The 13432-nt window shown below is 27.2% G+C and overlaps 1 protein-coding gene across 1 annotated transcript; it reads right to left on the bottom strand.

Moving 5' to 3' along the window:
• Positions 1-4233: 4233 nt before the first annotated feature.
• Positions 4234-5764, bottom strand: LOC105122736 (uncharacterized). The gene is made up of 4 exons (XM_011022020.1): positions 5358-5764; positions 5167-5222; positions 5005-5066; positions 4234-4910 (listed from the first exon to the last, which is right to left on the bottom strand). Exons 1-4 carry the CDS (start codon positions 5503-5505, stop codon positions 4436-4438), a joined length of 741 nt encoding a protein of 246 aa, XP_011020322.1. The 5' UTR covers positions 5506-5764; the 3' UTR covers positions 4234-4435.
• Between the last annotated feature and the right edge of the window lie 7668 nt (positions 5765-13432).

The raw sequence follows: 13432 nt of genomic DNA, 5'->3' as shown, positions 1-13432 counted from the left end.
AAGCCGCCAAGTCTCTCGTTGGAGTTTTGAACAAAAACTAATGTACATGATAGGCAGCTGTTGTTACTGTTGCAGTTGTTGTATCTTATAGTGTTTTTTTATTTTTTTGTGTGTGTTTTTTTAATATATTAAAATATTTTTTTATAAATTTATTTTTAATATTAAAATATTAAAATAATTCAAAAATATTAAAATAATAATTTTTCTCCAAAAAAAACAATATCACCATACAATTGTTATGAGTTTTTAATTTCTTAAATTGTCTAGTAAGTACTTGTATTATGGGCTAATTATATTTTAACCGAACATAATTTTTGTGTTTTATTTTTTGGTTTTCAACGTATGCTATGTTCCAATCAATTTTTCATTAAAATAACTATTGTAGTCATTGTATAATATATATAGAAGCATTTAATTCGATTAAAATATCTATTTTAGTAATTGTATAATTAAAATAATTCATAAAATTTCCATCGCTCGAATGAAATGTGGCAAATTTTATAGATACATTAGCAAGTATTAATTGCACATGATTAGCGAAAATCAAAGGAAAATTATGTAATTATTTTTTTTATTATTAACGTGGGTATTCGGGCCAGCTTGCACGCACCACGACTAATCTCACGGCCCACCGAACATCCTGCAAGTCCAGTGGGCAAGTAAGACACCATAGGGGTAACAGGCGTACCGCACAGGGAAGGACCCAGTAGAGACATGAAGAGAAACACCCTCCAGTTCTATTCCCGCTAGGACTCGAACTAAGATTCGAAAGAAGGAGAGCGGTTCCAACAACCACTGAGCCATAACCCTGCTGATAAATAATTATTTTTGTTATTTATATGGGAAGTGAAGAGTTAGGTGTATGATAATCCATTCATGGGATTTTATGTTGATTGAGATAATTTCATGGTGTATATGGAATGAATAGTGATATATTATTAATTTTTTTTAATTTTTTTTTAAAAAAGAGAGATAATCATGAAAAGGATAAAGAAAATAAAGTTTGTAACTCATAAAAAATGATAATAATATCTTCATTTATTATTTATCTCTTATTACTTGTATTTGCTTGAAAAAAACAAATATCAAAATTAAAAAAAAAATATGACCCATCAAAAATAAAAATAAAGTGTGTGTAGAAAATAAATAATAAAATATTATTAATTACTCTTTCACCGTCAAACTAACCTTTCATGTTATCACCACGTATATTTGAATAAATAAAAAATCAATTATATTGAGAAATTAAATGGAAACAATTAATTTCCTAGACGACCAAGTTAATAATCACAATGTGATTATTGTGAGATATTTTTTGAAATATTTTCTAACTATATTCGGGCACACCATATTTATTTAATGGTCAATGTATTATTAACATGAGAAGATTAAAAGAATAATACATTAGAAGATTAGAAGAAATTTGATAAGCTGTGACAAGAATTAAAAAAAATAAACTGTGTAGAAATTAATCTAATATGACCCGAACTTAAAAAATTTTAAAATAACATGAACAATTAAATATAAATATAGTTTTTATAGAATAAGAATTCAAAATGATATCTTGTTTTTTAAATACTATGACCGTGATATATTGAATTGATTTGAATTAAATCAGGTTAACATGTAAAATTTATAATCTAAATCATGAAAACGTAATAACTTCTTATAGAATAAATAAATAAAATTAAAACTCAAATTTCAATTAACTCAATGTTAAATGATGAAATTAAAGAAAAAATTAATTTTAAAAAATAAAAAAAAATGATTTAAGTCAACTCGAATTAACTTGTCACATTTGAATCATAAAATCTGATTTAAGTCAACTCGAGTTAACTTGTCACATTTGAATCATAAAATCAGGATAACCCAATAAATCACAAACTAAAATAAATTATAAAGTTTAATTATTAATTAATTAACCGTTGAATGATGAAATTAAAAATGAATGAATGGCAAAATTAACAAAGAAAAATAAAAAGAATATAAGAAAAGATTCGAGATAACCTGAGTTAACTTATCAAGCATGCAACTCAGGTCATCAAACTGAGATAATTTCATAAAAAATAAATTGAAATAAATAATAAATCTTAATTCTCTATTAACCTAATATTAATAAATAAAATAAAAATAAAAAATAATTCAAAAACCATCCGAGTAAATAAGATTAGTCCAAAAAAATTGAGATCTAAATTATAACATCAAGATAACTTCATAGAAAATAAATCAATAATAATATATAAAATTTAATCAAGAATAAATTTAATTATAAAATAATATCTATCAAAATAAAAATTAAAAAATATTATTTCAATAAACAACATTACAAAAGGATAATTTTTTCATTATGGTTTAGTTTTTTTAAATTCCGAACTATGGGTTATCCAATCACATGATCAATGTAAAAGCTATTTTTTTCGTGGGTCATTTCATAAAGGATTGATTGATGTCGAAATTCATAAACATGATCGATTGCTTATCGATAGTTCTTGCATCAATTATATGATTGGATTGCTCATAGCCTGTCTTGTAGTCTATTCTTGTTGAGTTTTTATTTTTTTAAATAACATCACCAGTCTAGTCCTGCCAGAAATATTGTGCATGGATGCTATCACTCGGACTCTTAAATCAGCTGCCTAAACATTACTAATCCAAAAAAAAAAAAAAATCGAAACTACAGACGTCTGGATTGCCAGCAGCTTTTCTTTTTTCTTATAAAAAAAAAAAGATGCCTTCTCTAAACAAGAATAAAATATACGCGAAAAAAAACAAATTAAAATTTTGTATAGTGGAAAAAAAGGGTCCCATGGGAGGTGAATCTGGTCTGAACGTGGAATACAATATTGTTATCCCGCTGTCTGGCAACATGCAAGGTGTTGGACTGGGGCAATGGCTGCTGATCTATGTTGTTTATTGGAAAGTCTAAAGTCTTCGTTGTCATCACTGTTGCAATTGGAATATTAATTGTTCAGACATGAAAGAGCTCTGGTTTATGTGACTTGTTCAGTGGACATTGCTGGCCTAGCACGCTAAGCTTATTGACTTTGGAGATGCCTGGTGTTAATGAACTGGGCTCTCATGCCCAATCTCCTTGCAGGCCTTTCTAGTCATTGCCGCCATTTGTTATTACATTCCGGTGAGGTAAAAAAAAAAAATTAATTTTTTTTTGTTATTTTTTAAATTATTTTGATATAATAATATGAATAATATTTTTAAAAAACTAAAAAAATATTTTAATATATTTTTAAATGAAAAATACTTTAAAAAAATTATTGACACTCTCAAATATATATTGTGATGTTAACTTTTTTCAATAGTATTTTTTAATTAAGAATATATTAAAATAATGTTTATATCAATATTTTTAAATCATTTAAGAATATGTGTGTGTATTAATTTAATATTTTTTATAAAAAAATCTCAAAAGCATATTATAATAGCAAGGACAAACATGCACGATCTTTTTTTTTAAAAAAAAAACCTCTTTTCCGTTAACGGTGTACATGTCTTTTCTCTCTTGTTTTTTTGGATATAAAATTAAAGGCATTATGTGTGTGCATATCGAAATTAAAAAATAAAGTATATTTTATATAAAATTAATTGAACATAAGTATATCACCTCGATATTTCGTAGCAAAACTTAAACTCAATGCCTCCTGCCTTGTAATCTCATAAACCCAGGTTTTACCTATGATAATTTCCATTTCATGTGGAGCTGAGGTTTATGGAAGAATTAATATTTTTCTCTTTTCATAGTAATAAATGGGGACTTGGGTTTTTTTTGTTTTTTTTATTTTTTTACAGTTGTTTTTTAAAATAATTTTTAATTGAAAATATATTAAAATAATTTTTTTATAATTTTTTTAACATCATTATAAATCTATAAATTTTTTTTAATATTCTCAAAAACATTTTCCAAGCAGAAACAAAAGAAAGCTGCGAGTTGATAAAAGATGACAGTTAGTTGGGCTTTGTCCAGGCCCAGTAACAACTGAAACACCCATACCAGCAACCAGCGAAGGATTCCAAGCTGCTGCCATCAAAACCCGCAGTGCAACCACCGTGTCATTATTCAACAAATGGACGGATGAATTCCAAGGTATGTGTAATCCTTCAGCACACAGAAAAATTATACACACTAACCTTACAAAACGCATGACAAGCGATGTGCGATGATGTTATCACTTATTGTTCAAGTGATTTATTAGATTATTGTATCAAATGCTATTTGAATTCATGAGAAACAGAGCTTGGGATAAAAATATATATAGAGAGAAACCATCACAGCAAAATAATTCAGTTTCTATTCTATGTTTATGATCATATCACATATATTTAGGTAATCAATGGCACCCCATGTATCTTATTCAAGTTTCTATCTAGCTTTGGGTATGCAATATCAAGTGGCAGCAAAATAATTTTTACAAAATCTTGATCAAAACCGAACATTTTTCTCCCACCCTGTCTGTCGTTTACTCTGTTCCATTACTTTAGATTGCCTCCCTTCCTTGACCGCAAGCAATGGCATCCTCTCCTTTTCTCTCTCCTTCTCACCCAAAACCCTGACAGACACCTTTTTCGTTGACCCATTATTCGTCCCCTTCTTTGCCAGGCTCTTTAATTCACAGCAGAATTCTTTTATCTGACTTAATACTTCCTTTCCTGCTAACAAATTCCGGGCTGAAAATGTAGTCCTTAGCTTTGCTTTTGTTGAGTTTGCGTGTAAATCGTCCCTAGCTTCTCTTAGTCTGATGTTTGCTTTCTTTGGCAGTTCATCGGTATCAGGTTTTCTATTAGATAAGTTCGGATTCTTGTTTTCACAATCTTCCCGGAAACTGTGAACAGATTTGTACCCTTTTGTTTTGAGGGTATGTGGATTGGGAATTTCTGCTTTTTTCAGCTTTGCGTCTCTGGAAAAAAGAAAAAATATCAGTTAAAAACTGAATTTTTGAAGTCAGTAATGTTGTTTTCATTTCTTTAAATGATTTTAGATTAACTTCAGACCTGCGATTCCTGTCCCTGAAAGGAAGCATTTCAGATATAGTAACAGACTTCGGAAATTTCACCTGAGGGGGAAGAAAAAGGTATGCCAAGTTTTCATAAATTGATATATGGAATCAAATCAAATGAAACCTAATAATAAATTTGATCAGATAGATTAAAGACCTTCGAACCCCGTTTTGACTTGAGATAATCTTCAATAGTCTTTGGATGCTTGCAACCTGTAAATCAACAAACAAATGCCTTGTGTAAGAACCCAACACAAATGGAGAAGAGATTTTACTTGGTTTTCTTTCATTAGCAATATTTTATTACTTTCTTGGATACCAAACTCAGGGAATTCAAAAGGGTCGTACCAGGTTTGCAGAACCAAGCTTCATCATTGGCAGGTTGTTCAGGAAAGGCAGATAAATCAACCCATTTTGGTGCATTCATGTTCTCATAAGTGTCATCTTCGATGAATACAGAATCAATGCTGTCCCAATCAATGATTCCTGGCTCCATACTGTTGAAAGAACCTGCCAAAGAAGCAAAAAAGAGTAAGAAACAAAAGATTGTGTGATCTATATGGATTATGATTACGAAACTGATAAAACAAAGGAATTCAATGGGGTTTTTCCTTCTTCGAGATTTGGATATTGATGAAGGTAAATGAATGGCTAATGGCCTGGAGGAGTCACGGGGATTATGTAACGTCAGGAGCGGCAACGAGTAGGAGTTTTTAAGACTTTTTTCCGACCGTTAGAAGGGATGACCTTTTCGCCTCCTTGGTGTGTTTTCTTTCTTTTGGTTCCTGGTTTAAAAAATTAATTTTTTTGTTTTTTAAATCCTCTACTCCCTTTTTATGAATCAATTTTTTAAGGCAGCAATCAAACTCTGTAGGTGAATTACGGAGATATCATTATACAACTGAAAAATTGAAATCAGATATCTAAGGGATTGTTTGGTATGAACTATATGACTTTTATTATTATTATTATTATTATTTTATAATAAGCAAAACCAACAGCTACTATTACAAATTTTTAAAACCACTTTACTTGATTTACAGTAATTTTGACAACCAATTATTCATTTTTTATGTTTCTATAAGAACAAAAGAAAAGGAAAAAAAATAATAACAAACTTCTCCAAATGTTTTGATTTTTTAAAAAAAATTACAAACTAAAACATTGATGAATTCCTTTTTCTCAGCTAATTTATTATAGGAAATAGAGATTACTAGGCTTGTTGCTCATGCTTATTTAAGATATAACAAACAAACTCATGAATCTTTTTATAAACAAAAGATATATAAATCAATAATATATAAGATTATAACGATCAAAACCTCATATAATAAAAAATAATCAATGATATACAAATTTTATTGATCATGAATATATATATATATATATATAAAAGCTAAATATGTGGAACTCATTAATAATGTCAGGCTAGCAACCAAACCTTGAAAAATCCTGATTAATATTTATAGCTATTTTTTTTTCTTTACTCCTTTTAAAATCAACATTTAATATGTTGTTTTCAGATAATAAAAACATGTTCAAAAATAAAGGTGTGGTTGCTTTTTAAAATATTTTTTATTTAAAAATATATTAAAATAGTATATTTTTTAAAAAAATTATTTTTAACATCAACACCTCAAAATAACCTAAAAACATAAAAAATTATTAATTTACAATAAATAAATAAAAATAATTTTTTTTTTTTAAAAAATAAATATAAAAACAAATATGGCATAAATATTTTCTAATAATCAACTTTGATCGGAGTTTTGATATCTTTAAAAACAAAAACCTGAATAATCTTTCATGAAATCAAGCCCAGGAAAAATGGTGAGAAGATTTTTTTGGTTTCCTGTGAAGCTGATATCGAGCTTTTAGAAACAAATAATCGAAGACAATTTATAAATGGAATAAAGGCACAAAGATCAAATGAAAAAAGAAATTAATGACAAAAATAAAATTGCACGGTGTGAATCTACAATGCCAAAGAGCCTGTTACGACAGTGATTTTTCGTCCCAAATTAGTTTTTGCTCAGATATTAATAACTCAATTGACATCTTGATGTCTCCATCTCGAGTTTTATTTGTAAATCGAGGGGAGTAAATACCATCCAAATAAGATATGGAAATGATCAAGATCAAATATTGAATTTTGTTTTTTAATAATATGACGTGCTAAAACATGTTTTTATGTAAGCACGTGTATTAAAGTGAGAACTTGTTGATTCCCTTTTCAGAGCCTCTTTCTAGAACCTCCCATTTATATTTATAACAAATATAGTATTCACTGCTTATTTGACCTGTGATATGTCTCAGGTTATATTTTTTTTAATAAAAAAATAAATATATAAATTTTTTAAATGTAAATTAATTTGTTATGTACATATATAATTAAATAAATTTAAAATTATATATGTAAATAAATAAATAATCATTAATAATAACTAAAAATAAAGATTATTTATCTAGTTATATTTAATGAATTTATTTATTAAAATTAAATTTTTATTCAATAAAATGATTATAAAAATAGACACACATTAAATTAATTGAATAAAATAAAGAAAAAAATAGTAGACAAGCTGCACAATATTATAAATATTATCAAAAAATAAATATTTTTAATTTAAAAATAAAGATCATCTATATAAAATAAAAAATTATAGATGAATAAGAACAATCTCTTTAAAAATTAAATACATATAAAATAGTTTAAAAAACAACTGTTATTCAGAAAAAAATTAAATAAACAAAATAAAAAATAAAAGGAAGAGTTAAAAGATTATTAAAAAAAAGACTTTTTTTTAATAATAGAAAACACATAAAATCAGATAAAAGAAAGAAAGAAAGAAATGTATTTATACAGCTCGGGAAAAAAGAAAATAAAAAGATATGCCACCATATTCTCTCAAGCCCAGATATCACTTTGTTGAAAAATAATATGGCGGTGAAGCTTTGATAGTATTGACGAGAGGAATATTTTGGAAGATAAACACTGTAGTTAGCTTACTGCAACACACTAACTCAAAAATTTATACATGTATGTATACAGCCCTTGATACAGGCATAACTTTTCTACTAATAATTCCTTATACGTATACTATATCAATACTAATATTAAATCAAATACAGAATAATTTCGTAAACAATAAATAAGCTTAATTAAATATACACATAAACCATTACTAAAATACAAATAAGGTTTCCTACCACGTCAATATTTTTCTCTGCTGTTGCAAAAAAGAAATATGTTTTCCTTGGCGATTTACGTGTATTGGAAGCTACTGAGCAGGATCGCCATCACCATTCACGATCGCTGTCCCATGTATGGTCATCAAAATTCAAACAAAGGTCTCTGATCATTTGGCAAATTTGCCGATTCCTCCACGTCATTGTTTTTGCCACTTCCTTCACGCCAATGTTTAGAAGTTAAGAACGAAGAATATCGGACCCAAGTGTCGTCACGTTTGATTAAATGAAATGTGTTTTGGAGACACTCGTTCGGTTGATTTTTGTCAGGTTGCAAACATGGCTCGTGGCCATAGGCTTCACTGCCACCACTCCTGGCTAAAAATTAGCCAGTACGTGGATTGTTGACGATGCTGACTTGTTGTTTTATGCATGGCCGGACTTCATTTTGCATGCCAATAAAAATAATTGAGTTTTATGTTTTTAGAATTCATTTGTAGAATCAATGTTTCTTTCTTACTGTTATGAAAATCCAAGATATTTATTTAATATTTTAAATAATTAATTAATCTCTTAATTTAAATAATTTAACTTATTCTTTTTAATTAAGATGGTAAATAACTTGATATAAAAAGTTCAATTAGTTGGTTACTAATAATAGATGATGCCTCACGAATCAATATTGCTGATATTAGCAGAATAATTTTTTTTCAATAAAAGTAAGGATTTTCTATGATAAAATCAGTAATTTGTAAAGAGAAAAATTACAATAATATTTTAAAGATATAAACTCTAAAAACACATAAGATAAAAATGTTAAAAATAAAAAAATTGTAAATTTGTAAGTAATAATTTCCAACAAGGTATTTAAACTCATTAAAGATGAAAAATAAATTCAGATACATTACCTCGACATACTGGGCTTATGATGCACACTTGGATCTAAGGGTGATGGAGTGCATGCTCAGCACCCCTACTAGGTGGTGGGCATGTCACGCCTAGTCTAGGTGCACGCCAATCCCAGTATGGACTCGAGCATGTTGCTTATGCTTAAGCCCATGCATTTATGCTTAGAATAGGTTCAAGTTATAATACATAAACCTATTTTTCTTGAACACCGAGTATGTATTTGATTCGGGCTTGTTAGTCCTCGTCCAATAAGTGTTTTAGTCCATTTTAAAAGGATTTTTTGGTCCATTTTAAGTTGGTTAAATTTAAAGAAATAAAATCATTTCTCATTATATTAAAATTAACTTTTTTATCAACATGTAATTCTCAAATTAATGAGCAAATATAACTCCAAAATTGTTTTATTCATCAATACAAGCTAAAACAACATAATTTTCATTCATGAAGATCTATTTTTTATTTATTTTACATGCAAAAATCTTTTTTATAGTAGTTTTAACCAAAAATATATTTTTTTATAAACCCTAAAATGTTTTTTTTTAAACTTATTTTTTAAAACTAGAATCGCAAAAGCTACCATAATACCAAACACTTATTTTTCATACATATCTTTTAAGAGAAGAAACAAATATCCATCTATTTGGTATCATTTAAAATCTTGTTTTATATCATATAAAATGAGTTAAAATATCTTAAAATGCCTTGTTAGAACCAAAACTAAAATAAAAATATGTTTTCAAACATGAAGAGACATAACACCAAAGTGCTGTTGGTAATGCGGTTGCATCTAAGGTTAAAGTCGGCCATAATTGTTACGTGTTTGGTTATGTAAAAACTAGGTTTTATTTTGGTGGGATTCATCAACAATTGTGATCACATCTCTGGTTGAATAAAAGTTGGAAAATTGTGCTTTGCAACAATAGCTAACCTCATTTCTCAAGATCCACCGACAAACTGATCCCCTAAGAGAGGAAAAAAAAAAGCAATTGGAATATCAAACTATCCAGCTCAATTATTCATCTTAAAAATCAGAGAAAAAATACATTATAATCATTTCTTCACCTAATAGATCCCTCTTTTCTCTCACAGAAAATTTTGAGATCTTTGTCTCTTGCAACTATTCTCCCCTCTACCGTAAAAAATTCAGCTTAATGATTCATCTTAAAAATCAAAGCAAAAATACATTGCAATCGTTTCTTCACCTAGCAGATCCCTCTTCTCTCTCGTAAAAAATCTAAGATTTTTGTCTCTTACAACTATTCTCTCCTCGACCATCATAAATAATTTCCCTTTCTTTTTGCTACCCCATATGCCTTTGCAAACTTTTGATATTATAGATCTAATTAAAATGTTATTTTTTTCATTTGTTTGTTATTTTCACCATGAACAATTTTGTATATCTTTTATTTTTTCATTTGTTTGTTGTTTTCATCTTTTATGTTTGTCTTCTTCACAATCAGCATCAAAATTAATACATGATATGGAATCTCTTTTGTGGTTGTAGAAAAAAAGAAATGAAATCCATTTTTTTTATTGCTTCTCATAATTTTATATTTATTATTGATGAATTTATTTGTAGATCTGAGTTGGTTTTAGAGGGGAAAAAACAAGGAGATCCTAAGAAATTATTTGAGAACAAAAAAAGAAGGTGTTGTAAAATTAAGTATATGTTCCTGTTTTTACAAATATTTAACAAATTATCTATTTTTAATAATACATGAATTAATGTTTAGGTTTTGTGTATTGTTTTGGGTTACAATATTAAGAATATATGATGATGTGAGGTAAGTTAATTAACCACAACTATTTCTTCCTTGAATGCTAATATGAGAAAAAAAGGGCGTTGTCGAATGCTAATGCTAATATGAGAAAAAAAGGGCGTTGTAAATTAGGTTAATTAACCATCTATATTTTTTGATTATTTATATTTTTGTCTCAACAATACTGATACTTTGTTTATTGTCATGTTAAGTTTGATTTTGTTGTTGTCATTTTAGTCTAAAATTGTACTGCTTCATTTTATATTTTTTCTAGCACTTGATGCTATAGAATGCTTTGATTACTGGTTTCTTTTGAGATTTGAGAATTGGAAAGCAAGAATTTATGAGAAAAAATCTATAATTTCTTGGTCTAAAAGAATAATTCTAATTAAGTTGTTTAATATTTGATTTGTAAAGGATTTTAGATGAAGAAACTAAACTATTTGTTTATTTTTTTAATTACCTTGATGAAGCATCATGGTAATTATTTCATGTTATATTAGATTAAAATTTTAGCCAAGACCAGTGCAATTTTTTATCAAAATTTATATACAGTATGCCTTGTCTCTTATTTTTACACTATTTTTTCATGAAAATTTGCAGAATTGATTTGTAATGTTTTTGCTATATAGGTATGTTTTACGGAAGGGGTAGAATTTTAATAGAATGGTAATTAATTATTTGAGATGTAGCCTTCAAATAATTTCCAGACCCCCGACCGACACATGATGAATGAGAGGATGGATCCTTAAAAAACATTAAGCCCATCCACGATTAATAACAGATGGAGTTTATAGAAAACGGATAAATAAAAAGAAAGCAAGAGGAGAGGAATTAAGAAATAGGGTAAGGAAGATAATTAAAAATTAGATTTTTATTCGGACAAATTTTACATTCCATACACACCCAACACCATATATTCTTGACATATACACAAAAATATTAATGTGGAATCAAAGTAAAGAGGATTTGAAATAGCTTAGTTTGGTAAAATCACCTGATATCGTGTGAAGTTATTTGATAATCACAACTCCATATATAAACCTCCCAACTAACTAAGAGAATAGAATTGGAAAAAAAAAACAAATTTTAAGAAAGGATAATAAAAAGAATTCCTAATATTAAGGTGAGCTAACCAGTGGTTAGTGTTGTGGAGCAAAATGATTTTTTTTATAAAAATATAATAAAAATTTTTTAAAAAAAATTTCTACACCAACAAATCAAAATTATTAGAAATATTAAAAATATCAATTTAGTATTTTTTCAAAACAAATATACTTTAAAAAAATATCAAGAAACAAGTCACAACAAATATGATTTATGTATGGATTGTTTTTTAGTTTAGTTATTTTTTATTTAAAATAAAAATATTTTTCTTATATTTTAAAATTTACTTTTTAATATTAGCACGTAAATCCAAACATATAAAAAAATAATTTAAGATAAAATATAAAAAATATAATAGAATCACATAAACAAACACTACCTTGAATCAAAATAAGAGATGAGTTAAATTGCTCATCAGATAAGTACATACAATTAATAGATAAGAGATGAGTTAAATTGCTCATCATCTTATAAATAAACTAAGACAACATTCTTAACTCTATATTGAAATAATTCTGATATATAACATGTGTGCCACTTTATTTTTATTTTGATTGGTTGAGCCATTTATCTTAATGAAATTTTCTTAAATAATTTTCTTAATGAAATTTTCTTAAGTAGTCAGATGAAGAACCCGTCCAATTTGTACTTAATAACTGGATTATAATAGATTAAAATAACCCTTTTTTTTTTTTCCTGCCATGGTTAACAGGATTCACACAATCCGGCAATCCAGGTTAAAGTAAGAAAAAAAAATAATTCCCGTGGTAATATCCATAATTGTTTTAGGAGAAAAAAAAAATAAAGAATCCAAATTTCATGCAGCTATACCTGACGAAACCACCAATGTTTAGGGTTGATAATTTAATCCTAATTTTATATATAATAATTTAAATAAATAATTTTTCTTGATTTATTATATTATATAATAAATAATAAATAAGATAAAAATATGGTTAAAACGTGAAACACATACAATACCTAACTCTTGAGTATTAAACACACACACATATATAGAGAGAGTATTTATATTTTTTAAATATATTATACATATACATATACATATACATTAATATTTATATAATACATGTATATATATCCTTTATAATTTTACTTGAGACATGTAAACACGCATCTCAAATATTATATTATTTTTTTATTTATATTAAAGAATAAATAATATTCCAACGATAAATACTTGAATGAATATAAAAACTCCCTGTATAATGGATAAATATTTAAAATATTAATATAATTCAAACTCCATTTGTATATAACTACTGTGATCCTAGCGACCACCACGTAATAACAGAAAGATGAATAAAAATATTTGTCATCCTAGGAAGGGTTTTTCTCCTACCTCTGTACCTGGGTTCGAATTTTATTATATACGCCTGTCATCCCCGCGGTGCCTTACTTGTTTATTGGGCTTGCAGGATGTTCAGTGGACCGTGAGGA

Source organism: Populus euphratica, unplaced genomic scaffold (genome assembly GCF_000495115.2).
Source record: "Populus euphratica unplaced genomic scaffold, PopEup_1.0 scaffold20.1, whole genome shotgun sequence".
Classification (NCBI taxonomy): domain Eukaryota; kingdom Viridiplantae; phylum Streptophyta; class Magnoliopsida; order Malpighiales; family Salicaceae; genus Populus; species Populus euphratica.
This window is presented reverse-complemented; position numbering and strand designations above follow the sequence as displayed.

Bases quoted from the DNA above. Each gene is read 5' to 3' on its own strand.
- LOC105122736 (XM_011022020.1), bottom strand. From the start codon at position 5,505: ATGGAGCCAGGAATCATTGATTGGGACAGCATTGATTCTGTATTCATC. The intron at 5,067-5,166 runs GTCTTTAATCTA...CTTCCCCCTCAG, and splicing joins AGTCAAAACGGGGTTCGAAG to GTGAAATTTCCGAAGTCTGT. The intron at 4,911-5,004 runs GTCTGAAGTTAA...TCTTTTTTCCAG, and splicing joins TTCAGGGACAGGAATCGCAG to AGACGCAAAGCTGAAAAAAG.